The sequence below is a fragment of the Elephas maximus genome, chromosome X, assembly GCF_024166365.1.
Source record: "Elephas maximus indicus isolate mEleMax1 chromosome X, mEleMax1 primary haplotype, whole genome shotgun sequence".
In the NCBI taxonomy this organism is placed as follows: Eukaryota; Metazoa; Chordata; class Mammalia; order Proboscidea; family Elephantidae; genus Elephas; species Elephas maximus.
In genome coordinates, this window is record NC_064846.1 from 49,642,807 (window position 1) to 49,669,956 (window position 27,150).

General features: G+C 42.8%; 1 protein-coding gene across 2 annotated transcripts in view; it reads left to right on the forward strand.

Annotated features, from left to right (window-relative positions):
• The window catches only part of COL4A6 (collagen type IV alpha 6 chain), a 358,879-nt gene that overhangs the window by 303,216 nt on the left and 28,513 nt on the right, over positions 1-27,150 (forward strand). The window contains exons 9-24 of one of the 2 annotated variants that reach the window (XM_049873259.1): positions 1,290-1,352; positions 2,170-2,205; positions 2,383-2,424; positions 3,429-3,521; positions 5,975-6,028; positions 12,656-12,715; positions 13,903-13,947; positions 14,448-14,501; positions 15,352-15,421; positions 16,482-16,592; positions 17,513-17,671; positions 18,595-18,699; positions 20,464-20,624; positions 21,726-21,905; positions 22,445-22,628; positions 25,388-25,441. In XM_049873259.1, the coding sequence (XP_049729216.1) occupies positions 1,290-1,352; positions 2,170-2,205; positions 2,383-2,424; positions 3,429-3,521; positions 5,975-6,028; positions 12,656-12,715; positions 13,903-13,947; positions 14,448-14,501; positions 15,352-15,421; positions 16,482-16,592; positions 17,513-17,671; positions 18,595-18,699; positions 20,464-20,624; positions 21,726-21,905; positions 22,445-22,628; positions 25,388-25,441 (1,471 nt within the window). The remainder of the gene's footprint in view (positions 1-1,289; positions 1,353-2,169; positions 2,206-2,382; positions 2,425-3,428; positions 3,522-5,974; positions 6,029-12,655; positions 12,716-13,902; positions 13,948-14,447; positions 14,502-15,351; positions 15,422-16,481; positions 16,593-17,512; positions 17,672-18,594; positions 18,700-20,463; positions 20,625-21,725; positions 21,906-22,444; positions 22,629-25,387; positions 25,442-27,150) is intronic. The other variant, XM_049873261.1, reaches the window with a different exon arrangement.

Genomic DNA, 27,150 nt, shown 5'->3' on the forward strand with positions numbered 1-27,150 from the left:
TATAATTGTGATTTGTCTATTGCTCCATGCAATTCTGTTAGTTTTTGCTTCGTTTGTTTTAAAGCTCTATTATTGGGTGCATACACATTTACAACTGTTACGTCGTCTTGATGAATTGACCTACTGTATCGTTATGAAACGCTCCTCCTTGTCTCTGATAACATTCTGTCTTGAAGTCTACTTTATCCGATATTAATATAAATGTTTTACTTTCTTTTCTAAGTTTTATTTTTCCAACATTTTAATATAAAATTTCAATTATAGAGCAAAGCTGAAGGAATTTTGCAGTGAACACCCATATCATTAAGGTGCTTGCTCTATTCCACTTCCATCTGTCCATCCCTTTCTCCGTCCATCAATCCATCTTATTTTTGATGCATTTCAAAATAAATTGTAGACAACAGTCCCCTTTCCCTAAATACTAGAGCATGCCTATAGTTAGCTAGACTTCAATATTTGCTTACAGTTTTTCCTTTTATATAAAATTTATAGACAATGAAATGCACAAATCTTAAATGTGCATTTGCTGAGTTTTGACAAATGCATACTCCTGTGTAACCCAAACTCCTATTAAGGTATAGAACATTACCATCACTTCAGAAAGTTTCCTTCTGCACCTTCCCAGTCAATCCCTGCCACCACCCCACCCCAAAAGCAACCACTGTTTCTGACTTTTTTTTCCACCAAAGAGCAGTTTTGCCTATTCTAGAACTTTATATAAAGGGAATAATATAATACGTAGCCTTTTGGGTCTGACTTCTTTCATTTACCATGATTTTTTTTGTGTGTGCTTTAGGTCAAAGTTTACAGCTCGTTAATTTCTCATTTAAAAATTTATACACAAATTGTTTTGTGACATTGGTTGTAATCCCCACTATGTGTCAGCAGTCTCCCCCTTTCCACCACGGGTTCCCAGTGTCCATTCATCCAGTTTTCCTGCCCCTTCCTGCCTTCCCGTCTTTGCTTTTGGGCAGGTGTTGCCCATTGGGCCTTCTATACTTGATTGAACTAAGAATATAATGTTTTTGAAGTTCATCCACATTGTTGCATGTATCAGTGGTTTGTGTCTTTTTATTGTTATTATTGTTGAGTAGCTATTACACTATGTGGATGTATCATACTTTATTTGTCCATCCTTATATCAATGAATACTTGGGGCATTTCCAATTTTTTACTATCTGAACAGAGTTGCTGCGAACATTCTTGTGCAATTCTGATGGACATACATATTTTCGTTTCCCTTGGGCAACTGTCTTACTGTTTAAACTCAGTAAAACTTGTGTTTCTAGGGTCCAGAAGGAGCACCCGGCTCTCCAGGAGTTACAGGACCCACAGGATACCTAGGCCTTCAAGTAAGACTAACTTAAGCCTAATATGTGATCATAGTTTTCACATGTCTGCTTTCCCCACCATGGATTAAATGTAAGCCTATATAAATGTAGACCCTCTTAGTCAAGAAGGGAAGCCTCCATTCTTGGAGGAACAAAGTGAAACATGCTCTTGCTAGGGGCTATTTATTGCCTTTTTTTATCAGAATCTTTCTGACCATTCAATCTGTGCTTCCAAAGCCTCCTAATCTAGCTCAGCCTAAAGTATAGCCCAGGATGGCAGATATCTGGCACATCTATTGCCTCCTTCTACTCCTTCACCCGTGACAAACATTGCTAACTAATCATACCATCACCACCACCTACCCCAAACCCAGGAAGAACTTCAAAATCCTTTTCAACACTGTGCTTGAGCATTTCCTACCTACCTATCTTTCTGAGACCAAGCCTTTTGCCATCACAGGTATAGGAAGAACATAGCCAGTCATCTGTGCGGTTCTGGGAAAACCCTATCCCCAGATTTTTCTCCCTCCAGTGCATAAAATCCCACCTCTTATTATTTTGGCTTAGCTTCACCAAGGATCATCATATTAAAATTTCTGGCCGATTGGGAGGGATGACACATGAGAGCTCCACTACCTTAGCATGAATGTAGTCACCATGTCAGTTGGGGAGAGTTCAGAGGAGAGAAAAAGGAACCATGGGAAGAGGAACTAGAATCTGTTAAATCAAAGCCAGGCTACCCTAAGTGGTAGAGAGGCTTATCCCCAATGCTTCTCAACATGGGCATGTCCTTTTTGGCTGAAATACCAAGTACTAACTCTTTTCTTTTTGAATCTAGGGTCCTCCAGGTCCCCCGGGTCTCCCTGGTCCTGATGTAAGTAGACTTGGGGAATTTCGCCTCTTACCCCTAAGTGTTCTGGCCTTCCCCAGGGAGATACTGGTTTGGTTAAACCTACTCTCTGTTGAAAAAGACTTTTTTCCAATGATTTAAGTTCCTGGAGCTTGTTTAGTAATTGATTTTATTTTTTCTCCCTGCATCCCTGTGCCCCAGGGGAATATGGGGTTAGGTTTCCAAGGAGAGAAAGGAGTCAAGGTAAATAGATTTTGGAAAATATAATCCACATTCTATATGTTCCAAAAAAAAAAAAAAGTCTCTGGTTATATGCACGTGCCTGCTTGTGTTAAGGGAATTTGTATCTTTGCTGTGGAAAATGAGCATTTCCCAGCCCACATGGGTTCTCTTGTGGGATCCCCTAAAGGCTGCTTGTGCACATGACACACGTAGGCTACTGTTCTTTTTCCTTCAAAACTTTATAGTATCCCTGCTTCCCACCTGTGAAGTGTATGTGTTTACAAACACACTCTCTCGAAGTATCTTTGTTCTCGTCCTTCCACCTGGATATTTCCCTCGTGTTTTGTGTATTGTGTCACCTTCTCTTTCCTTTTCTTTGCTTTTTTCCTTTCATCCATCCCTTCTCCTCCTTCTCTGCCTCCTTATTCTTCTCTGTCCCTCACCCTTTCTTATCTCTCTTCCATCATTCCCTTTTATTTCCCTCATTTCCCTCTGTACAAATTGTATGGTGATTTGGGGCAGCCTCAAGGGAGGCTGGGAGCTTGTCCTCCCCACCCTTCATGGCTGTCTTTTGTGGATTGCACTGCCCTCTGAAGGAACACGGCTAGCCTCCAATGTTCCAACATGGACTTCACTGCCTCTGCTTGTGCTCTTGGCAGGGATTGGACTTGTTAGCATTTGATCTCTGTTGCCGAGACGTAGCCATTCACCTTTCTCAAACCCCCTTTTTATACTTGCTTCTAAATGCCATTTTGTGCATGACGTGGCAACCACGAACCTGTGGTTTCCTTTCATCCATCTCACATCCTCCTTCTGCACTAGTGATGCAGGTGCATTTGGTCAGGTTTAAAATTTTTCTCACCCCTTGGCAGTGACAGCTGTGTTTCCTTGATGCAAAGGTGAGCATGAAGAGGCCAAAGTGATGGACAGTTTACTTGTCAGTTACATACAGAGGATAATCTTCCCCTCTGGGGAAATAGTCTGTGAGGCTTATGCTTTGCTCAATGTTCCCTTTGGTCTTACAGGGTGATGTGGGCCTCCCCGGACCTGCGGGACCACCACCATCTACGGGAGAGCTGGAATTTATGGGATTTCCAAAAGGGAAAAAAGGATCCAAAGTAAGTGAACAAAGAATAGGAAAAGTCAGTAAGCCTTTTCCTATTGATACTCGACTCAAATAACCAGACTATACTAGAGGATTCTGAATAATAATAGATTTTTATTTAGAAGTGAGGTTAAAAGCCATCTTTGTTTTGTCCCTCATGGAAAGCTTTCTAAAAAGTCTTGAGTATGTTTTCTGGCATGTGGGTGTGAGTATGCATACCCGGGTTTCTGAGTATTTAAGTGCTATTTTCTTTGTTTCTGTCTTGCAGATTCAATTTTCAAGATGCTGAATAACTTTTAAAAAATTAGTTGTTTTTTTCCTCCTAGCTCCCAATCCTCTCATTATGTATGGTGCCCTCAAAGAACTGTGGTACGACATACAGGGTATAAACTGTTGCTTTTTAGTTATTTTCTTAAATTATTTGTTCTCAAAACTTAATCCTGAAAATAGAGTATACTGTCACCAAGTAGCAGTAGATGTCCTCATTCACCTGATCTGAATTACCAAGGCTTAAGCTGTAGAACTATTTAACTGAGATTTTTTATATTGTGCTTTAAGTGAAAGTTAGCAAAGCAAGTCTCTCATACAAAAACTTACATACACCTTGCTATGTACTGCCAGCTACTGTCCCCCTCTGCCTTCTCATCTCACCTCCATACAGGAGCTGCCCACGTAGTCTCATGTGTCTACTTGAGCCAAGAAGCTCTGAGATATTTTATAATCTATACTCTTACGTGAGTGAATGTATATTATGTACATGGTTGTGAGAAAGGCTGTGTTTGAATGACTGTATGTTGTTAAGGTTGTCAAAGAATAAGAACACTCCTTTGTTAAAGTAAAAGCAAAGAGATTTATTGAGGGTAATACAGTTGGGGAATTGGGGAAACACAGGGCTGAGAGGAATCTACCAAGTGCTCCAAAGCATGGAAGGAGAGGTGTACTTTTACAGTAAAGATGGGGAAAGGGAATGCATGATGGTCACGAGGTGGGTCATCATCAACTCTACTCTCTACCGCCTTCTCCCTGGAACATCTTGAGTAAACTTGTTCTCCTGCAATCACATTCCTGACCCCCACCCTTATGTACTTAAGAATGGCTTGGTACAAAAAGACCATACTTAATGGTCTGACTGAGACTAGAGGAATCCCGGCGGTCATGGTCCCCAAACCTTCTGTTGGCCCAGGACAGGAACCATTCCCAAAGACAACTCATCAGACATGGAAGGGACTGGACAGTGGGTAGGAGAGAGATGCTGATGAAGAGTGAGCTATTTGTGTCAGGTGGACACTTGAGACTGTGTTGGCATCTCCTGTCTGGAGGGGGAATGGGAGGGTAGAGAGGGTTGGAAGCAGGCAAAATTGTCACGAAAGGAGAGACTTGAAGGGCTGACTCATTAGGGGGAGAGCAAGTGGGAGTATGGAGTAAGGTGTATATAAACTTATATGGGACAGACTGACTTGATTTGTAAACGTTCACTTGAAGCTCAATAAAAATTAAAAAAAAAAAGAACGGTTTGGTGCAAGAACCAGGCCAGTTAAACAAGATGACTGACAGGGGCCCAGGGTCTTCTGGTCCCACCCACCCAGAGGCCCAAGGCCACATGCATATGAATGGGAACAAGCCAAGGCTACATTCTCAGGAATGCAGAAACAGGAGCTTGTAACAAAATGGAGTTTCGATTCAGATCTCATGTCAGCCATTTTATTATGCCAAGTGCCTTAATTTTAGAGGTTTGCTAGCACATGGTTTGCAGATATCTTTCATGTACTGTTCACCTGAACAATGAGTGTTACTTTAACCTATGTTACCTTCCTTCGTAGGTCTCCCTTAAACTCTGCATTTCTGTTCCCATGTCCAAGGGACCCATGCAGGGGAATGTGTTTAATCCCATTTCTTTACTTTTGTCTTTGTGGAAGGAACAGCTCCAGGCCCCTTCCAGGTTTACAGGAAGTAATCATTGGTTTAGGAACAGTCTGAGTGCAGATGAGACATTGTTTGCCTCCCTGATCATTCTCAAACCTTAGGGAGCTCTTCCATGGCATGTATAGATAAATTAGCTTATCAGGGGAAGACGGGTTAGACTATGTGTATCCCTACCCAAATTGTAATTGTTACCCTTTTTCCAAAATCACTGGTTTCTTTGCAACCTGTAATTTTCTATAGGAAATCGTACTCAGCAGCTTTTCCACTAGAAATAAAACAAATGATCATTTTTTTTTCTATTTTCCAATTAGCCTGGCATTTCAGATTCTGTTTTAGAAAATTTTCTTTCCCTGCACGTGCCATGATCCTTACTACATCACAAAGGGCTCCCTAAACTAAGACATCCTGGTGCAGTTACTAGTCACGGTGCCTGGGAAATCTACACCACTCCAAGCATGATACCCAAGTAGCTTGAGGGAGCCATCCTACTTTATGTTCACTGTTTCCTGCTGCTACTCAGTAATCTTTGATTGACTTTTCCAGGGCGAACCAGGGCCCCAGGGTTTCCCAGGTGTAGTTGGTCCTCCAGGCATCCCGGTAAGTCTCCCTACTTGGCCAACATGTATTAAAGGGCCCAATTGGACACCTCTTCCTATGGTTATTGTAGAGAATTCCACCATCTTCATTATTAAAAGACACTTAAGGAAATGTTCTTGTTTTTCAATCCCATGAGAATATTAGCTTGTTTCCATGAGGAAACAGACTTAGGCTTGACTTCTTCTTTCGCCAGTTTCTGGCTATGACTTTGGATAAAATTATTAACTTTTCTGAGCTTCAGTTTCCTCACTTAAAAAAAAGAGAGAGAGAGAGATGATAATGGGGGTGGTTATGAGGATTAAATGAGGCAATATGCATGAAAAGAGCTTAGTACATGTTGGCACTTATCATTCAGTAAATGTTATCTAATCTTAGTAATCCTATCTTCACTTTCATATCTACTTTTGTATCTTAGATTCTTTCATTCAACAAATAGCTTTTAAGGACTATTACATGTATATTGGAGCCCTGGTGGTGTGGTGGTTAAGAGCTCATCTGCTAACCAAAAGGTCAGCAGTTCAAATCCACCAGCTGCTCTTTGGAAACCCTGTGGGGCAGTTCTGCTCTTTCCTATAGGGTCACTGAGTTTGAATAGACTGGATGGGGGGGTGGTTTGTTTTATATGCACATTGGGTTGACTTGAGTTGGAATTGACTGGAGGGCAACTAACAACAGCAGCATATGCTAGGCATTGTGCTGGACTCTGAAGCTACAACAGTAAATAAGTCAAAATTTTTGTCCTCAAGGAACTTCTAATGGTAGTGAAAGGGGAGTGACAGACAATAAACAAGTAAAGAAAAGAGTTAATAACAATTTCACATAGTGGTAAGTGACATGTTGCTGTTATTAGTTGTCGTCGAGTTGATTCCAACTAAGGGAGACCCCATGTGTGCAGGTTAGAACTACACCGTAGGGTTTTCAAGGCTGTGACCTTTTGGAAACATCACCAGGCCTGTCTTCCAAGATACATCTGGGTGGGTTCGAGCCACCCACCTTTCAGCTAGTAGTCAAGTAGTTAAGTCTTTAACCATTTGCGCCACTCTAGGGACTCCAAATGATATACAGAAGATGAAAAAAAAAGGGTAAAATGATGGGAGTGTGCATGGGGAGTGGGTTGGTTTACTTTCGACAGAGTAGTGAAGAAGGGTCTCTCTGAGAAGGTGATGTGTAAGCTGAGACCTGAGTATTATAAGAGAGGCAGGGATGTGAAGACTGGGAGGAGTGCCTCAGGTAGAGGAAACTGTAAGTATCAAGACCCTGAGGTTGGAAAAAACTCAGCATTTTGGAGGAACAACGAGAAGGTAAGTGTGGTGGAACGGAGTGAGTGAGGAAAAGACCCAGACACAGAGGCAGGGGCCAGATCATGGTGACCTCTGTAGGTCAAAAGTGGCTTTTATTCTAAATGTATGGAAAGCTATTCAAAGGTTCTGACTTATAGTTTTAAACAGATTTCTCTGGCTGCAGGGGATGGGGATGGGGTGGGGCAGCAAGCATAGAGGCTATTGTGGCAATCCAGGTGAGAGGTGGACAAGGGTGATAGCAGTGGAAATGGAGAGAAGTGGATGGATTCAAAATGTAAGTTTTTAAAACTTTCTATTATAGAACACTTCAAATGTGTACAAAAGTGGGGAGAATGGCATAATGATCCCCTTGTGTGCCCATCACCCAGCTTCAACAATTATCAACTCATGGTCAGTCTGAAGCAAATAATAGACATTATTTCATCATAAACACTTCTGAATTTCTAAAAGATAAGGACTTTTTAAAACATAATGATAATATCATCACAGTAACTAATTATCAGCAATTAATATCAGTTAATAAATCAATAATCAAATTTATCTATCTCATGAATATATGTTTTTACAGTTGGTTTCTTTGAGTCAGAAACCAAACTAGGCCCATACATCGAATTTGGCTGATATATTTCTTAAATTGCAATGTGCTTTGAAGGGAGTGCTGACAAGATTTTGATGGGTGGAGTGTAGGGGTCGAGTAATGAGTCAGAGATGACTAGGCCTGCCCCTGCTTCCTGGCATGATGGGATAGATGACTCCAATGCTTCCCTACAGTTCTTTGGAACACTTTGGCTCTGCCAGGTGGCCAGAAGACAGAGCCAATGGAGCCAGTGGCACAGGTTACTACTGTGATGTTCCCTGTTACTCCGTAGAAACAAAGAGGCGTAGAGAATCATCTGTTGAATGTCGTCAATTGTAATTAGCTCTGTAGCTAAAGAATCAGAAAGAAAGAGAACTCTGGTGTTGGAGACAAGAGACCTGGACTTTAGGCCCAGCTCCAGCTCTGGGACTTTGGGCAAGTCACTGAACCTCTGTATATCTGTAATATGGCCCTGGTCATAGCTACTGTTTTGAAGCCCAACTGACAATGTATCTGAATACCACCCCCTACAGTCCAGTTTGTTCTTGTCACTGTGGTAGTGGTGTTTTCATCTCTTTACAAAGTATAAAGCTGTGCTGTTCCATATGTAACCACCTAGCCACATGTGGAAACCCTGGTGGCGTAGCCTGGTGGTTAAGAGCTATGGCTGCTAACCAAAAGGTCGGCAGTTCGAATCCACCAGCCGCTCCTTGGAAACCCTATGGGGCATCTCTACTCTGTCCTGCAGGGTCGCTATGAGTCAGAATTGACTCAACAGCAATGGGTTTTAGCCATATGTGGTTACTGAGTCCTGGAAATGTGACTCATCTGAATTGAGACATTTTTTTTTTTTTATAAGTATAAAAAAAAATTTTTTTTTATAAGTATAAAATACATACTGGATTTCCAAAGCTTAATATAAAAAAAAATGTTAAATATCTCATTAATAATTTTCACCTGATTAAATGTTGGAATAACATTTATGATATATTGGGCTAAATAAAATATATTGTTAAAATTAATCACACCTATTTATTTTTACCTTTTTTTTAATGTGACTACTAGAAAACGTATTGCTATCAGACAACACTGACATACTTCGCAAATGGGTTTGGGAATAAGACTGGCACCTTTCTTTGTAGAGTATTTTCACATAGATTCTGGTCACCTCACATCATCTTTTTTGTACTGATGAGGAAACCACAGCACAAAAGGATGAAGAGGATTGTCCAGAGTCACACAGCTAGTTAATTAGCAGAGCTGAGACTGTAATTCAGCTTTCCTGAGTTCTAGCCAATTCATGGGCTTTTTCCCTATACCATACTGCCCTCTACAGTCCAGTTCATTCTTGTTTCAGTGGCAGTGGTAGTTTCATCTCTAAAATGGCTAAGAAAAGATTTTGTGATCTCTGGTGTTATTGGGTTTACTGGCTCATACTCCCTCCCTAACTCCCCTTCCCTTCCATGTTCCTCTTTGGAGGATTTCCTCTGCTGCACTTTCAACTCATTCCCTTTTGTCCTGCAAAATAGAGAGAGAAAGTGACTGATGAGAATGCATGGTGATAAATTGCAATATTGTTTCAGGACCAGTATTTCCAGTGTTTCACAGTATGGGCTGAAAAACAGAGACACCAGTTGATTGTAAAAACATCAAAGGTGGAAAATACCTCCTTTAGATAAGAACAGAGTATTTTCAGAGGGTGGGAATCAAGAAACCAGCGTTCTCAGCCCACTTCATCACAGATTCGATGTGTGACCATGGCCAAATCATGTTAACTCTTTCAGTCCTGATATCTCTGTCTGCCTAATGCGAACATTCATAGACACCTTTTGTGCCCTCTGACAGCAGAGTTGTGAGAAGAAAGGTGGAAACGTATTTAAGGTATTCTGGGCTTTTCAGAGGGAATACTCTTCTCAAATCCTAAGCCCAGAGTACCTCAAATACATTACCATCTTTCTCGTCACAATTTTCCTGTCAGAGGGCACATAAGGTACCCAAATCTTGGCAGGAGTTGCCGACAAGTAGCCAACCTGACAGATACGCCTCACCGTATTGCTCTTGCCCCCTCTACAGTGACCAAACATCCCTGATTATCTGACTCAGTCTATTTCAGGTTTCATCCCATTGTCTCCCTCAGCACACGCACACCTGTAGGCCACAGGGCCTCACATGGAGATTGTAAGAGAGAATCATGTGTCTGTGTGCCTCTGTTCAACAGACCAGCAAACACAGGGTAAGGCAAAATGGAAGAGGTGAGGGGAAGTAGAAGAGAAGAAACTGGCAAATCCTAAGGTAGCTATTGGGTGGATCTGAGGTTAACTACTAGGTGGATGGGGTTTTCTTTAATTGAACCTCTCCAGAACCAGAAAACACCAGAAGCCCAGAGCCCAGAGGGGCAGGCCTGGGAACAGCTAAGCTAGCACCCAGCTTTCCTGGCCATGGATGAGAAGGGATGGCCACGACAAGGACTGACTGTGACAGGGCCAGGTCTGGGGGATATTTTATTAGAATAGCTTATTCAGCAGGTGCCTGTACAGAGCCCCTCTGCACTGGGAAGCAAGCTGAGCCTATAGCACAGTGTTCTGTGTTTATGGTTTTTTGGCTTTGACCACTCCCCTTCCCACACACGCAGCTTTCTTTTCCTTTTTTAAAAAAATTTACTTTTTTTTCACACCGTAGCACAAGCTCTCAGGCACTCTCTAAGAAAGTAAGAGTCTAGAGATTCTTTCTGCTTTCTGAAGGAGTACAAGGCTCCCTTGTATTTAGAACTGTTAGGCAACATAGCTGGGGGGCATGAGACAGTTTCTGGACACGCTTTCCCTCACCATTTGAAACGGTTTTGTTTTCTGAGTCATTATTGTATTCAATTCAAGAAGTACTTACTGGACCACTTTGTATGTGTTCAGCCTGCAGGGAGACAGAAAAGAATGTGATATAGACTTCTGCTTACAAACTTCCAAATACAACCAATCTTAGTGTTTTAAGGGTTTGGGGAAAGGAGAGGTCACAGGGAATCCGTAGCTTTAATGGACAGGTCAGGGAAGGCCACTCAAACTGTGATTTCAGAGGCCAATGGGCACATTCCACCAGGTGGCAGCACGCCTTGGTTTCCAATTTAAGATGCAGAAACTAAAATTTCAATAAGTTTACATCCAGTTTAACCCATGGGACTTTCAAATCGAAATCCTATTCAGCATGAGATCTGAGCTATTTAATGCTCACCAACTATAAAAAAAAAAAAAACTATAGATGTAGAAAAAAGAAAAGGCAAGTAGGAACCACAGCCTGCTTTGAATTGGGCCCTTCTCTCCCTCTCTCCATCTCTCTTTCTCTCTCACACACACACACTCACCACAATAAAAAGACTAAAAGAAAACCCACATTAAAATAAAAACAAACAAAAAAAAAAAACTTTGGTCCTAGAAAATTAGGGGCCATTCAGACAGCTTTCAGTCCTCATGGGAACAGAGTATGTCAGAGGAAGAAAAAGCTACAAATGAGATTGGAGCAGTGCCCTCACACCAGCTGAGCCAGGGCACATCAAGAGGACAACAGGAGATGTGCCATGACCACACTGAGCGTCTTTCATAAGCTTATGTTTGAGAAAGTTTCGCTGCCCCCTTTACTCTCACAATAGCTCAAAATGTTTTTTGCCAAATCCATGTGCCAGAAAGTACAATTTTAAACAGCACCAACAAAATGGCCTCAATTAAGTTTGCCATGAAAGACTGTATCCACTTTGGTAGTGAAATTGTCTTTATTATGTGTACCCTGAATACACTTGCAGGGAGAAAACTCTCTCCCTCTGCTTCTTGGATTCCTTGCCTGTCCCTAGAGAATCTCTAAGTCATATCCATGGCCGTAATCACTTCCCTCTTGTGAGCATGGCATGAGGGATTGGTGACCATCTCAGTCTCCTTTGGAATGCTCCTAGGGCCATGCAGGAGCCCTGCAGTCCCAGTAAAGGAGCTGCAGGGCTCCAGGCCAGGCCTCGATAGAAACACTCCTTTCCACTGAAGAGGATGTTGCAATCATCATGTCTCCAAAGGGAAAAGATCCTCCTCCAGTGTCAACCCCCAAGGATTTACACAACTCTCCATTTTGGGGGTTAAAGAATCAAGCTCCCAGATTGTGCAAGGCAGTGTGTTCACATGGAAAGGGCCCTGGAATGGAAATCAGAAGGTCTGACTCTCATCGATTCTGTAGCCAGTTGCCATGGAGTCAGTTCTGATTTATGACAACCCCATGTGTGTCAGAGTAGAACTGTGCTCCATAAGGTTTTCAGTGGCTTGATTTTAGGCCTTTCTCCTGAGGCATCTCTGAGTGGACTTGAACCTCCAGTGTTTTGATTAGCAGCCACGCACATTAACCGTTTGTACCACCCAGGGACTCCTCTAGAGCCCATACAAGATGCTTAATCCTTCTGGGGTTAATTTGTAAAATTAAGGAGGTTAGATATGTAATAATTCATATGCTGTTAGTACATGATGGTATAAATGCATGTAATAAGGTTTTGGGAGGGAGATATCTTTTCTAGAACCAAAGGGGAACCTTGAATGTATGCTTTAAATTACTTTCAGGCCCTAGGTGCTTCTCAGGCAATGACAAGAGCCTCAGCAAGGCAAGTCTCCCAAATAGCTCAGTGGAGCTGGTTTATTGCCTTTTGAAATTACCTCCTTGTTTTAGATAGAGGCAGGAGGCCTATAAGGAAATGAATGTTTTAATTTATGGCTTTTTTTTTAACTTTAGGAATCTACAGCTACCGGAGAAAAAGGAGAAAAGGGAATCTCTGGTTTGCCAGGACCTAGGGTATGAACCTAGAATGTTGCTTGCCTGGTTTTCTCAAGTCACCTGGTCCATTTTCTTCCCTGTTTGCTTCTTTCGGTTATGTAACTTGATGGCAAACTAAATGTCTCTTGTTTCTCAACCCTCTGGCAGATCCCGAAAACCTTGTACTTGCCACTTAGCTCCATTCCCTTGGCTCAGTGACTCCCTTGAGTAAGGAATTACGCATCCTCTATGAGTTGGAACCGATTTGACGGCAGCAGACTTGGTTTGGTTTGACCCTAGGTACCTCCTCAGGTTATTTACTCTCCTTGCCCTCTTCTGGCCTTAAGAATGACAATTAGTATTGTCTTGCTTTGTTTCCTTCCATTCTACTCCAAGGGAATGCAAGGATGGGGGAAGGTGTTTCAGGAATGAAAGAAAGAGGGCTAAGTGCAATCTTGATAGGACATAAACAAGCCCGGGAAGTTCTAGAACACGGTGAGTGATGTTTGGAGTCGACAGTTTTTAACCATCTCACTTCAAATGGAGAAATATCTATTAGGTCTTGGGCTATAAGCAGCTGGCCAATCTTAGCCTTAAAGAAGTAACATTTTAGAGAGTTGTGTTTTTAGCTTGGCCATGAAGCTTGTTAAGGGTCCTTTAAGTATTTAGCTGTATTTATCCATTAGCCTGCCATTTCTTTCTCTATTTTTCCCTACACCCTTGTCTTGAAAACACATAATCATCAACAAAGAATGCATTTAGGGTGGGAGAAAAGGAGCCCTCCCATAATCTATTTAAAAATCTCATGACTTGGAACTAATGCAAACTAAGCGTAATACCACCCAGTCCTTCCACCAAATTCCGCCTAGTACTTAAAATGTTTCCATTTATTTAGCTCTTAAAAATGCTCCATGTGGCTATTCAAACTAGTGGATTAGTGCTTAGAAAGAAGTCATTAAGCCAGGTCTAGAAACATTTTCTTACCTGATTTGAAAAAAAAAAAAACCAAACCCACTGCCAGTCCAGTCGATTCTGACTCATAGTTAACCGAAAAAAAAAAAAAAAAAAAACCAAACCCACTGCCAGTCCAGTCGATTCTGACTCATAGTTAACCTGATTTTAGGAGCTGCTAAATCCTCAACTCAGTCGAATAGCTTTGTTATGTAAATCTAGTGGCTTTTTCTAGTGTAGGCTCTTAATCTTAGGTGTGTCTATTCTCTTTACAGGGTCCCATAGGTTCAGAAGGAGTCCAAGGCCCTCCAGGAAGTCAGGTATTTTACTTATGATCATTAAAGGCTTGGTGTACAAAACCCTAATCAAGAGATCATCATGCTGTACTTAGCATAGCCATAAATCCAAAGGGAGACATTGCTTATAATGCAAATTGTCTGCCTCCCTTTGATGGATATAGTCTTAGCCACTCTCTTCTTTTGTTTTCACCCAAGAAAATGGGTAGCCAGTGTTCAGTCTGGCCCTGTGGCATGCCATGATGTGATCATACTACTTTGATATGTTATTAGGGCCTAGCGAGGCCAACCTATTTATATCCATCTCTAGCCTTGTGGCACTTGTACCTCCTTACGTTGCAAGTTGGCTACCTATTGCTATGTTCCCTTCTGGAAGATTTTACAGCTTCTACAGTCAAGTAGAAGCCAGACCCTGGAATGCTAGGCAAGATCCCTAAGTCATTTGCCCTGACCTAACCCAGAGACCAGCCCCCCTGCTATGATTTTAGACATTCAACTTAGTGGTAACTATGTTTCTATCACAGGGCAAGAAGGGGTCCTCTGGTTTACCTGGGTTCAATGGATTCCCGGGAATTAAGGTAATGTTGCTGGGAAGTGAAAATCCAGGGTTGGGGAGGTGGAAGGGTAAAAAATTACCATGCATGTCTACGGATGAGATGAAGTATTTTTAATATTTTGAGGTTTTAGATGTCGCTCTTTTCTCAAGAAATGTACGTGCAAGCTACTTTGAACACACAAAACTGATTACATAGATGCTACTTGATCAGTGGCAGACCAAGGGGGTGGGGGCTGGTGGGAGCGAGTCCATCCCTATGACGAGGACTATTTTATTACTGATAATTGTTTATAATTGCCAACTTTTTAATTTTATTATTGTTTTTAAATTCTCTGTAGTATCTGGGGCGGACAGCTCCTACCACCCCACCCTTGGTATGTCACTGTATCTGATTCTGATACCTGAGTCCTTCTTTTGGGAGAATTAGGACTCCTTTGACTTCCTCTGCCTGACATCATCCACTGTCGTGCAGTGACAGTAACAGAGTTCCAGGGCTGCTGAGAGTAAAAAAATAGTTGAAACTCTGCTCCCTCCGTATTAGCAGCTCTTGGGTGGATCCATATTGTCTAAGCTTGTGATATGTTTTCCAAGTCCAGAAGGAGATTGTCCTGTAGTAGGGTTGCAAAGTGAAATTGGAATCCCTTATCCTTGACAGATTTGTAATTGAGTGTCAGGTCTCTGGTCTGCCTTGTCTTGCCTCCATATTAAATTTATTGGACTTTGAAATTAACTTACGGACTAGTTGACCCTTGAAATCAGAAGTTACAAAAGAAGATATCTTTCACTTTTCTGGAGATTGGCTTTGAGGGCACATAGCTCTTGAGTGATGAGGTCATGGAAATATTTGTGTTTAATGTATTTCATCTTTGCAGGGTAACAAAGGTGGCATTGGACTGCCAGGTCCAGATGTTTTCATTGATACAGAAGGAGCTGTAATCTCAGGTACAACTTTTCATTAATTTGAGTGAAGAAGAAAAGGCAGGGAGTTAAATTTTATATCCCTTATAATTGTTAAGAGAATACTTTGGCAGCCACTGGATTGCTGCTAAACCTGACACTCTCAGTGACCCAAATGCGGTTTCAAGGGAAGATTCTGGGTTCCGAGCTTGGGGAATGAAGCTAACTTTCATCTCTTGGGAAAAGAGGCCAAGTCCAGCATTCCATTTCTGGGTTTGGTCTACGGAGATTTGGATCTGCCTTGGCCTAGATATTGGTAAAATGGTTCTCCTGGTGATGCTTAGGGAAAAACTGATATCCTCCTCAGACGGGCTGACTTAAGCCTGATGCTGTAGGACACTCAAGGTCTCATATAGATGGTCCTATGAGTGCTTGAGCTTGACAATTTCAAGGGAAATAGAAAAAAAGTATCTTTGGCTAGGGGGCAAGTTGTTGATACCTCAACAATACCACGATACTTGTCTTCACCTTTCCTTGTCCTAGTTACTCTGTATACCCAACTCTTCCTTTTGCCTTCCTTAAATATCCAAATGCCCAGTGTCTCCAGCTACTTCTTGCTTGACCAAAGGCTTCTACTATAATGTCTCCTCCACCTGAGTCTCAGTAATTTATTCCTCTCCTCTCATCCTCTCAGGCCCATGCCCTGTCTTGTAAACTCATTCAAACAGAGCTATTAATGGTTGACAGATATGTCCCATGTTCCAGTCCCAGGAAGCCTATGTCTAAAACATGAATGGTGGACTTCCACACCTTAACACAAATAGTGGGCATTTGAGGCATTACAGCAGTAGAAAAATTCTCCTAGTACTTACCAGATCTTACCATGGAAGCTAGGCCCTGGCCAGACCAGTTCTGAACACTAGTGGAGCCTTGGCTCTGGTAGGCCCATTATCATATGAAGCCGTTAGCATCTGTGAGACCGGGGAAGGGTAAGAAAGGCACTTCTAACTCCAGGCAACTCCCTTCATTTCTTCCTAGGCACTTTGTGCCATTTGTGGCCCTCCTCTGGGTTTGCTTACTGCTTTTTTTTTCATTGTCATGCTAGGTTATCCTGGAGACCCTGGTGTACCAGGCCTCCCGGGTCTTAAAGGAGATGAAGGCTTCCAGGGCCTACCTGGCCCTTCTGGCACCCCTGGCCTCCCACCAATCTCACGAGGTGAAATAAACTAGCCCACCCCCTGCAAATATCATTCCCCTATCCACTCTAGTGTCCAGAATCCCCTTCTATACCTCTAGGGCTGCGCAAACATCTTGGCAAAGTCAAAAGAAAGATACTATATAGTCATTAGGTTCCCCCCTGCCAGCCCAAGGCTAATGTATGTGGGCATGGGTCCCAGGTGAGTAGCTTTCCTTTGGACTAAATAACACAGATAGGCAATCCCAGGCTGCCATGGAGGTTTGCAGTAACCAGAAGAGGTCTGGGTTGGGCTCCTAGAATCCTGTCCCTCTACTGTGAATGTGCCATCCCACCTGATGCTAAAAAAGCCTGGAGGAAAATTTGTACCTAGGCTCTCAATCTATGTTTAACTCAGGTACTAAATGACCCCAGGATCCTATGGGTGACACTCAAACCAATCACCAGAGGGGAATACCCAAATGCCATTCTATGGTACCAAGTGGAGAAAGGGCATGCCAAAGTCAGAGAGGCAGCCATGTCACAGATACAAAGCCTCAGATGTTACTTTTAAAGGCACCAGTTTCAAAACTCCTTGGAGATGGGCCTCTCTAAGGATAACTGTAGTCTTTTAAAGTAGTCACTGGGAGGAGGTATAGCTGGCCCTAACACCAAGGTGGAAAAAATCAAGGAATGAGAGGCTGAAGACCCAGGTTTCCCATCAAATTTGCCAATAAACTCTGTGCCACTGATCATGTTTCCTCATTTCTTTGGGCCTCAGTTTCCCAAGAGGTTAGGCCAGAGGATCCCTAAGGACCCTTTTAAATCTGATGCAAAACAAGGGCAAATGTTTTCCCAAATTCTTCCCTGGAGAATAGTTGTCAACATATGCCACTGATTTGGAATACTTCTGAAAAGTAGGGTGCTATAATGAGCATTTTTGTGTGGGTTTATCCATCTAGGTGCCCCAGGCTCCCTGGGCTCTCAGGGTGTTCCAGGCCTGAAGGGGGACCGAGGAGACCCAGGCCATACCACAGTTGGGGCAACTGGTCTCCCAGGCAGAATTGGGTTACCAGGCCTACCAGGCCCACCAGGCCCACCAGGCCCACCAGGCCCACCTGGTAAGCTATTTCTCTCTTTGTTCTTGAGACTTAGCTGTGATTCAGACTGCATAATAGTTACATTTTTGAGGGAACATCTCACAGGTGAGACAGCTAAACTATGACACATGGTAACTGCAGAGGGGCAGTGCGTGAGTGACAAAGGCCCCATCCTCTCTCAGTCAGAGCCTTGCCTCTACAGGTTATTAACTGTAACAGTCAAAGTTTTTTCTTGTTTGTCAAGGAACAAACAGGCCAGGGCCAGCTTGATAATCAAACACTACCTAATGCTTCTGATTTTGTTCTTGTTCACATTCCTTTCTACACTGTTCTCAGTCCACAGGCCTCAGGTCTTTTAGCTCCTAAAGAAGCAGCATTGGCACTTTCAAACTTCTTCTGGTAGACAGGGCTCCAATGGGGTGGGCTGAGAAAGGAGAAGCCAAGCCTGTATCCTCAAGGTGGAAAGTGGCTGCCGTGAGCCTACCAAGGGCTTATTCTCCTTAGATCTTCTACCTGAGTATGGGGTTCTAGATTCAGAGAGAAAGACTAGTCATCATTGACGTTGGAACTATTTCCCCAGCATGTTTCTTTGTAACCTAAATCCCACGACCACTGCAGCTTGTACCATTTCCTCTCTGTCCTATGGGAACTTTCCAAGGTAGGTGCAGGGACTGTTGAGTTACTGAAGTTACCTTGTCCATTCCTGTATCCCCAGTGTCTAGTACAGTGCCTGGAACATAGTAAGCATTATATAAGTATTAGTAGAATTAATTGAGCCAGCAGGGGATCCTACTGGGGTCTGTGTCTTGTTTGTTTATTTTTGTCTCTGCTGTAGTTTTTGGGTCTCAAGGACCCAGGCCTTGGCAATTGAACTGCTCTGCTGAGTTGTGTGAGTCATCAAGCTCATGTAAGGTGCCAATCTTTTATGTTTCTTTTTCCTGTAGGTCCATCATTTGAGACTGAGCCCCTAAAGAATGCTGAGGCAGGGTACCCTGGCCTCAGAGGAGAAAGAGGCCCGAAAGGAAACCCAGGCCTCAAAGGAGTAAAAGGTGATTTTGTTCCCTTGGGTTTCATTGTCCCCCAGACTCCTCAGAGAAGGCTTTATGAGCAAACCAAAAGCCTTGGGAACCTGAACAAAAGCAGTCTTGGATCTTGATTGAGGATTTCATATAGGATTATTGCAAGTACTGTATTTGGGGCTTTAAGACTGAGGCTGGCAATTGAAGTCACATAGGAAAAGTGGTTTACAGGCTGCTCTTCTTACCCCCTCAACTTGCAAAAGCTGGTGTTGGCAAACTACGGTGTTAACCACAGCCTGAGAAAGGAGAAGCTCTAGCCCTTCCCCATTTACAAGGCTAAGGTCGAAAGTCACTAATCATTATCTTCAGCCTGAAAAAAAGGGCTCTGAAATAGGTCAAGACCTAGCACTCCAAAACAGTCAGCTTGCTGCAGGAAAACAGTTGAGTCCCCACTGACATGGAAGGACTGATTGATTACCCAAGCCCTCAACTGTACTGCTTCTCTCTGTCTTCTTACTGCCTTTAGGTCGTTTCCCCATTCCTTGCTCTGAGGGGAAGATGCTAAAGCTTAGATAATTCATTATGGTTGCAGCCCAGGTCAGGGTGGAGGAAGAGGGGAAAAACTACTGGCTGAAGAGAGGTTTGGGGATGGGCTCAGGGTTTCAGGTATTTGAGATTTCTCCTCTTCCCTCAAGGAATTAACAGCTTTTCCTCAGCCCCAAACAGAGAAGTCCTAGTTACTCCACTCCTTTCTCATTATCTTGTCGTAAAATCTCACTACTTAGGCACAGGAGCTAGTTTAGAAGTTTCTGAAAGCTCAGTCTCTGCAGTTCAGATCCAAGGACAACTATTTGAGGAGAAAGAGCACTACATTGCAAGGCTGAATTTTAGTGTGTTCCTCTTGGCCCTTTCCTGACTCACTACAGAGCTCGTGTGTTTCTCCATACCATACCATTCTCACTCCTAAAACAAGGGCAACTCTAATGCTCCCTTTCTATATTTCCATTAGACCAGAAAGTTTCCCCAAAGTCTACAGTAGTGATTCTCATTCTTCATGGTACATGAGAATTACCTAGGAAAAATTACTAAAAATCAGATTCTTGGGTCCAGCCTCCCAAGCATCTGATTGACCAGGACTGAGATGGGGCCCAGCCATCTGCCTTGTAAACAAGCATCACAGCTGACTCATACAGGAGGTCCATGGATAGCACTTTGAGAAATGTTAATCTAGAGAACTGACTTTTCTCTCAGAGTTTCAGGGAGTATCAATTTCTAAAGTAAGAAGAGGCCTGAGGGAATCTCAGAGGTGCCTGTGTGGGCACCAGTTCTCATTTTCCAGACCATAGGTGTGGAAGGTGTAGGCGCTTGGGATGTAGTGCTAGTGACTCCCCGACACCTCTTTAAAGGTGCTTTTCTGAAATCCCCATCATCAATTTATTTGGCAGTTGTCTCCTGTGTACAAAATTCAGGGGAAAAGACATTTTGGTGATGAGAACCTTGGAGTGGTTTGGATTCCAGACCCTCAGTTGGTTAGTGTAGGTCTGTGGTTCTCAAGTCTGGCTGCACATTGGACTCACTGATGGCTGCGCCCCACCCCAGACTAGTGAAATCAAAATCACTAGTATAGACATACTTGGATGGATAGTGAACCTGCTTCATTTGGCTTTCTTCTCTGATGACTTTTTGATTCCCTCCATGGAGTTAGTTGTCTAAGTCACAAATTACTACTATCAGATCTTCCTTTTTCTTGGAAAGATGGCCTGCTTTATGATCTTTTTCTTTTTTTTCCTCCAGGGGACTCCGGTTTTTGTGCTTGTGATGGTGGCGTCCCCAACACTGGACCACCCGGGGAACCAGGCCTGCCTGGGCCACCAGGTCTCATGGGTCTTCCAGGCCTCAAAGGAATCCGAGGAGATACAGGCTCTGAGGGTGCAGAGGGCCCAGCTGGGTCTCCAGTAAGTCTTGCCAAACTTTGGCCCTGAGGGAGCAACAGGAGCTTTCAAGTACCTCTCACGCCCCACTTACCACTTTTCTAAAGTACATTTAAAAGAAAAAAAAAAACACACTGCCATTGAGTAAATTCTGACTCCTAGCAACCCTACAGGACAGAGTAGAACTGCCCCATAGGGTTTCATAGGCTTTAAATCTTTATGGACTCAGACTACTACATTTTTCTCTCACAGAGTGTCTAGTGGGTTCGAACTGCCAACCTTTTGGCTAGCAACCAAGTGCTTTAACCACTGTACCACCAGGGCTTACTTACATAAAAAAAAGGAGCTAAAGCAAAGCTTCAGCTTTTCAATCTTTAGTAGGAAGAGGTCTGTCTAGGTGTTCCCTAAAGTCCCTTTCTACTTTAACCTACCTACCTCCATCCTTTTCTCCCTCCCTTCCTTCTCCCCACAAAATATATATTGTTTACATTTGCCTAACACTGTGTTGGATCCTGAAGATAAAACTGGGATTAAGACTAGGCTCTTGCTGGAAGAACTCCCGAGACTATGACCCCTGGACACCCTGCTAACTCAACTGAAGCCACTCCCAAAGCCCACCTTTCAGCCAAAGATTAGACAAGGCTATAAAACAAACAATAATGTACATGAAGAACGTGCTTTTTAGCTCAATCAAGTATACGAGACCGAATGGGCAACACCTGCCCAAAAGCAACGATGAGAAGACAGGAAAACTGGACGAATGGACACGGGGAACCCAAGGTGGAAAGGGGGAGAGTGCTGGCACATTGCGAGGATTGCAACCAATGTCACAAAACAATTTGTGTATGAATTTTTGAATGAGAAACTAATTCGAGCTGTAAACTTTCACCCAAAGTACAATTAAAAAAAAAAAAAAAGACAAGGTTCCTATCTTCAAAGACCACAAAATTTAGAAAGGTTACAGTAAATAACTGGGCAATTATAAAACAAGACTGCAACATAATGAAGTACCCAGAGTGGTGTCAAAATGAACCCAAGGACCTGCCTTAGGTCAGAACTTACATTAAGTGCCAGAATTCTATGAAATCTATATCTCCTGAATATTCCCTTTTGTCTCTTTGTCAGGGTTTATTTGGGCCTCCAGGTCCTGCAGGCCCCAAAGGAGAGAAGGGAGAACCAACTCAAAGTACAAGACCAGGGATGCCAGGAGAGCAGGGTGATGATGGTCCCCAGGGGCACCCTGGTGAGACAGGAGTCCCAGGCAAGGACGGAGTACCAGGTTTACCAGGTCTGCCAGGCCCTCTGGTAAGTTGATCATTCCTATAAATCCTCGCACCTGATTTAGGGGTTCTGCTGGCCAATGGACCATAACACAGGGCAGAATAGAGACAGTCCTGAAACATCTCTTCCTGCCTCTGCCACTGATTCATTGAGGCACCCAGGGCACTTTTTGCTCTGTGGTTTTCCTTTCTGTAAAATGGGAATCATTTTCTCTGACTGGGTCATTGTCTCTTTTGATATACGCTGGTAACAATTGACCACATCACTGAAAATGCTTCAGCTTCTCTGTGGCTCTTCCCCTCAAGTAATCCAGCTGCTCTCTGTGACCTCAACAGTTGCTGCTATCCTGTTTCTTTCCCTCCAGATCTAGAACCTTTTGCATCATCAGATCACCCAGGATGCACTAACTAAACTCAGGGGAGGTTGACTGATATACTAGAGTGATAAAGAATTTTCAGAAAAACCAAAGCATCAGTCACACTGATTACCTCTTTCCTACGGTCAGAGGACTCTCCAGCTAAGTTTCTGAGTTGGGTATTCTTTCTTTTTTGTATATTGTCTAGGGTGATGCTGGACAGGGCTTTCCTGGAGAAAAAGGGTTCCCAGGACTTCCTGGTAGAAAAGGCCAGCATGGTCTAACTGGCCTCCCAGGAATTGGGCTGCCAGGATCTCCTGGACCTCGTGGGCTTCCAGGAGACAAAGGAATAGATGGATTACCAGGACAACAAGGTCTTCCTGGGCCTCCAGGTGAGTCAGGGAATCAGATGTCTTTGGACTTGTAAAACTGACCCCTTGTAAGATGTAGCTGTGACCCAAGTATGTGAAACGTGATAAGAAGTGATTTGGCTGACTCTAGTCACTACTTTTCATTTTCTTCAAGGTTTTCATGTGGAAAAAAGATCATAATTGTATTGGGGTAAGCTTTGTGGGCAGAACAATAAGGATTTCAGCTCTACTTAGTGAAGAACTTCCTAACAGCTGTATGAAAATGTAACAGGCTGCCTTGGGAGCTCATAATCAAGAGGTCAAGCAGGAGCTGGATGACCATTTACTATGAATGCCATGAAACTTATGAGTGGGAGATTGAACAAGGTGTCCTCTAAGTTGTATGGTTATATCATTCCATCAGGGAGGAGCCTTTCTTCAGTTTGTGGAGTGTCACAATGGGAAGAGACCCTAGTTGTACCTAGTCTAACCCCATTTGATATCTTAGATCCCCCTTTTATATAACTTCTTATTCTACTGGAATATCAGGATTTATAATGTGTGATGATCCTGCTTATAGGTCGTGAAGGTGCTGTGCTAATGACTTTTCTTTCATACAACCAGAACAGCTCTTTATCCAAACTTCTATGTTTAGCAGTGTCACACTTCTAGTCATCTAAAGTTTGAAAACTTGAAATTTATCTCTTATTCTTTCATTGCAATGCCTCATATTCTTTCTTCCCTTCTTCTTGCTCCTAAGGTCTCATTATCTCATGCCTAGCTTATCAAATGCCTGTATGCTTGTTTGAATAAATGGATGTTTGGATAGATGGATGGATAAGTGAACGAATGACAACTTCCTAAGTAGTTTCTCATCTCCTACCTCCAAACTTTCTCCCACTCAATTCTACTATGCATATTACTGCCAATTTAATATCCGTAAAGTGTCAGTTTTCATCATGTAACCCCTAATCCAAAGCCACCAGTGTCCACCACTTTATAGAGGATAACATCCAAACTCCTTAGTCTGGAATTCAAATGTCTCCAAACATGGGTGCAACCAACTTTTACAACCATATCATGTATACTTTATGATTAAAAAAAAAACCTATCACATCAGTCTTCACTGTCCCCAAACACATTTCCAACTCCAGTATTTTGCCCATGTTGTCTTTTTTTCTGGAATATCCTTCCTCTTTTCTGTATGTAGTCACATCCTATTCATCTTTTAGAGTTCAACGTAAGTTCCACTTCTTCCATTAAGCCCTCTTTTGACCTCCGTGGTATGTTCTTGCCACCTAATTATGTATTTCCTTCCATTAATGCTTTGACTTTTCCAATTACACTGTAAACCTCTGGATAGCAGAGAAGGCAAGTAATACCTCGCAATGTTTCTCAACATGCCTAGCGTAATAAAATGTTCCATGGGAGACATACATATTTTCAGAAGAAAGGACTTTCCTAATAACCAGGGGACTATTTCTTAGATCCATTGCTCCACTTTCCACCTTGTCACCTTGAAGGATTTAAAAAAAAGAAGATGATAGGATACTAGGTCTTATAAGATTTTATTTGTTTTAAAATCTGTTTTTTTTTGTGTGTGCAATAAAGATGATGGTATAGGTTAAAATTTTTGTGATTCAAGATTCTTAAAATCAAGTCAGTATTTCATTTCACAAATTTCTATCAGGGCTGTGAGGAATTTTATCAAATGAAATCATTCTCCCCTTTGGGAATCCTGGTGACCACTATAGCTTTGCTTCCAGTTCTGTTCCCAGAGACGTTACTCATGACCATGCCTAGTGCCCCTCCTTCAACTGGGTCATCATTCTAGGTCAACCTATTTTGTAGGCAACTAAGTTTTCTACTGAATTATAATAATATGACACCTATACACTTACACGGAGCCCTGGTGGCATAGCGGTTAAATGCTGTGGCTGCTAACCAAAAGGTCAGCAGTTCAAATCCAGCAGGTGCTCCCTGGAAACTCTATGGGGCCGTGCTGTTCTGTCCTATAGGGTTGCTGTGAGTTGGCATTGACTCAACGGCAACGGGTTTGGTTTGATTTTGGTTTTATACACTTACACACACCCTAAATCTTCTGGATGTTATCAACATTCCAACTGCTTAAAAACAGGCTGAGTTCACAGAAGGGAGGCCATGGGACCATTTTTACCCCAAAACTTCACTAGTCCTTGGGCACAGAAAGCTCTTAGGAATATAGTGATATAGTAAGCTAAAGTCTGGGGGATACCTTATGCCAGAAATATTCTTGATGCAGTACCAAGAATTAAAAAAAAAATTATTTTAATTAAAAGCATGAGCTTTCTATTGCTCTATGCTGCAATCAAATGTAACCCCTCAAACCTAGCTTTCTTTCCACATAATTTTAAAAACAAATAACCTGTGGGCCCCAGACATTTGCATTGTAGTCGTTGCTGTTGCCATGAAAAATTGAGATGCTGTTCCTAAATGCACCTACGCCAACCACTGGGGGCCCAAGCTAGGCTAGGACAGCTGCATTGCCAGTGTAATCATCGGAAGCCTTTTGGCCTCATATTGTGAAATGTTACAAACCCTGGACAAGCAGACAACTGGCTGTTTCCAAAGAGGTTCTGTTCCAGATGCTGGTAGTAATCAATCATCCTGGTTATTACTGAAGTGCTACTGTGTGCTTGATCCTGTGTGGGTGCTAGTCCTCTCTACTCAATCCCGACAGAGAATTTGATTGTTGGACATATCTGGGACCAAGGGTCCCCAAAGGTCCTTGTTTAATTTTCTTCTTTACTTGCTTGGTCTAGGTGACTGCTGCTGCAGGGAGAAGGTTGGTAAAGGAGTCATAGACACAGAGGGAGGTGAGAGCTAGCTAGGTCTAGAGGTTCTCAGACACCAGTGTCAGCACCCCCCCTCATTTGGTTCACCATTGTCTCAGACACTCGCAATGGCTTGAGCACCACACTGGAGCCACTGGTTGGGGAGGAGTGATCCTGAGCCTGTGGTGCAAAGGCTAACACTGACACTGCTTTGGAGACTCCTGGACACATACCTCTTGGGGGAAGTGCGGGAGTAAGTGGGCATGCAGCCTCTGAGAGTGGCCAGTTGCCTTCACCATGCATGTTATTGGCTTGGCTGATCTCTACCTTAAGCACCTTCATTTTCCCAACTTCACTGGGGCTGTAACTTGCTTTGGGAGGTACTTGAAAAGATCCACACTCGTCTGATCTTGAGTCACTGGATGTAGAGCAAATTGAGATGTCAGCATCTTGATAACCAAAGATCCTTTTTATTTATTCTGAAGATGAATTTTTGGGTTAATGGGGAATTCTGATTAGGTTATTTATTATTCTTCTAAAACAGAACATGAGTAGAGCTGATCTCTGCTTTGTTGAGAAGGCTATGAATTTAAGGATGTAAAGTAGAAGACAGGGATGTAACGTAAAAGAGCTCAGTAGCAGTATTACTTGACTTTTTACCTTTTTGCTATTTTGACCCTTAGCTTATGATGCACACATTTGGTATGGTGTACAGGAATGGCCTGCAGCAAAATTATGAAGGGAAGCATGTCTTTTATTCCTTCTGGTTTCTACTCATCTTCCCTTTTATCATTATTTTTCTTGTCCTGGAGCCTTTTCAAATGCCTGTCATTGGCCCCGTCCTCTAAAGCTTTGTTTTTATCTGGCTGTCGCAGATGAATCTATTAAACTGACCTGACAAGTTGAGAATGGATGGTTTCATGTTTGGACCCAGCCCAGAGATATATGTATTTAACCCAGTTCTTGGTTTAAGACATAAAGCAATGAACCTGCAATGGTGGAGACTGGCACATGGAAGCCAATGAGCTTTTGAGATATTTGAGGGCAGAAGAATCTTCTGCAGGGTCCCTTTCATGGTACCATTTATGGAGGCAGTTCTTCAGCCTAGTCCAAAGGACCCCCGCCAGAGTTGAGCACAGGGTTAGGAGCCCTTTCCAAGTGAAGCATGTTACCATGAGGTGCTCGCCCATAGACCTTACCCTCAAAATAGCTCCATCATCTCAATATCTAGCTGGATGGAGGTGGGTATGACCACCTACTGAGGAGGATCCAGGCCTGGGGCAATCTCTCCACCTGTGGAAATATGACTATAGAAACCTAAGGTATATAGGGCAGAAAGTTTCTGCTCAGGCTACAAAATGACTGAGTTAGAAACTAGGAGATGCCCTTGCACTAGCTTTTCTGAATATTTCTCAAGTAAGATAATAAGAACTATTACTCACCGGGCAGTGTTTCATTCTATTGTACGTAGGGTCGCTATGAGTCGGGAGCGACTCGCCAGCACCTAACAACAGCAGCACTGTGCCAGGGCACTGTGCTAAGTGCCGTTAGCACTATTTCATATAATCCACACAAACACCAGATAAGGTAGGTAGTTCGGATTTTACACATGCAGTTCAGAGAGGTTAAGTGTCTTGCCCACACAGCTACTTAGTAGCAGAACTAGGATACAAACTCAGTGTCCATCCTCATAACAGATACATTCTGCTGTTCATTGCCAGTCTTGATTTAAGAATAGAATGAGTGGGCTA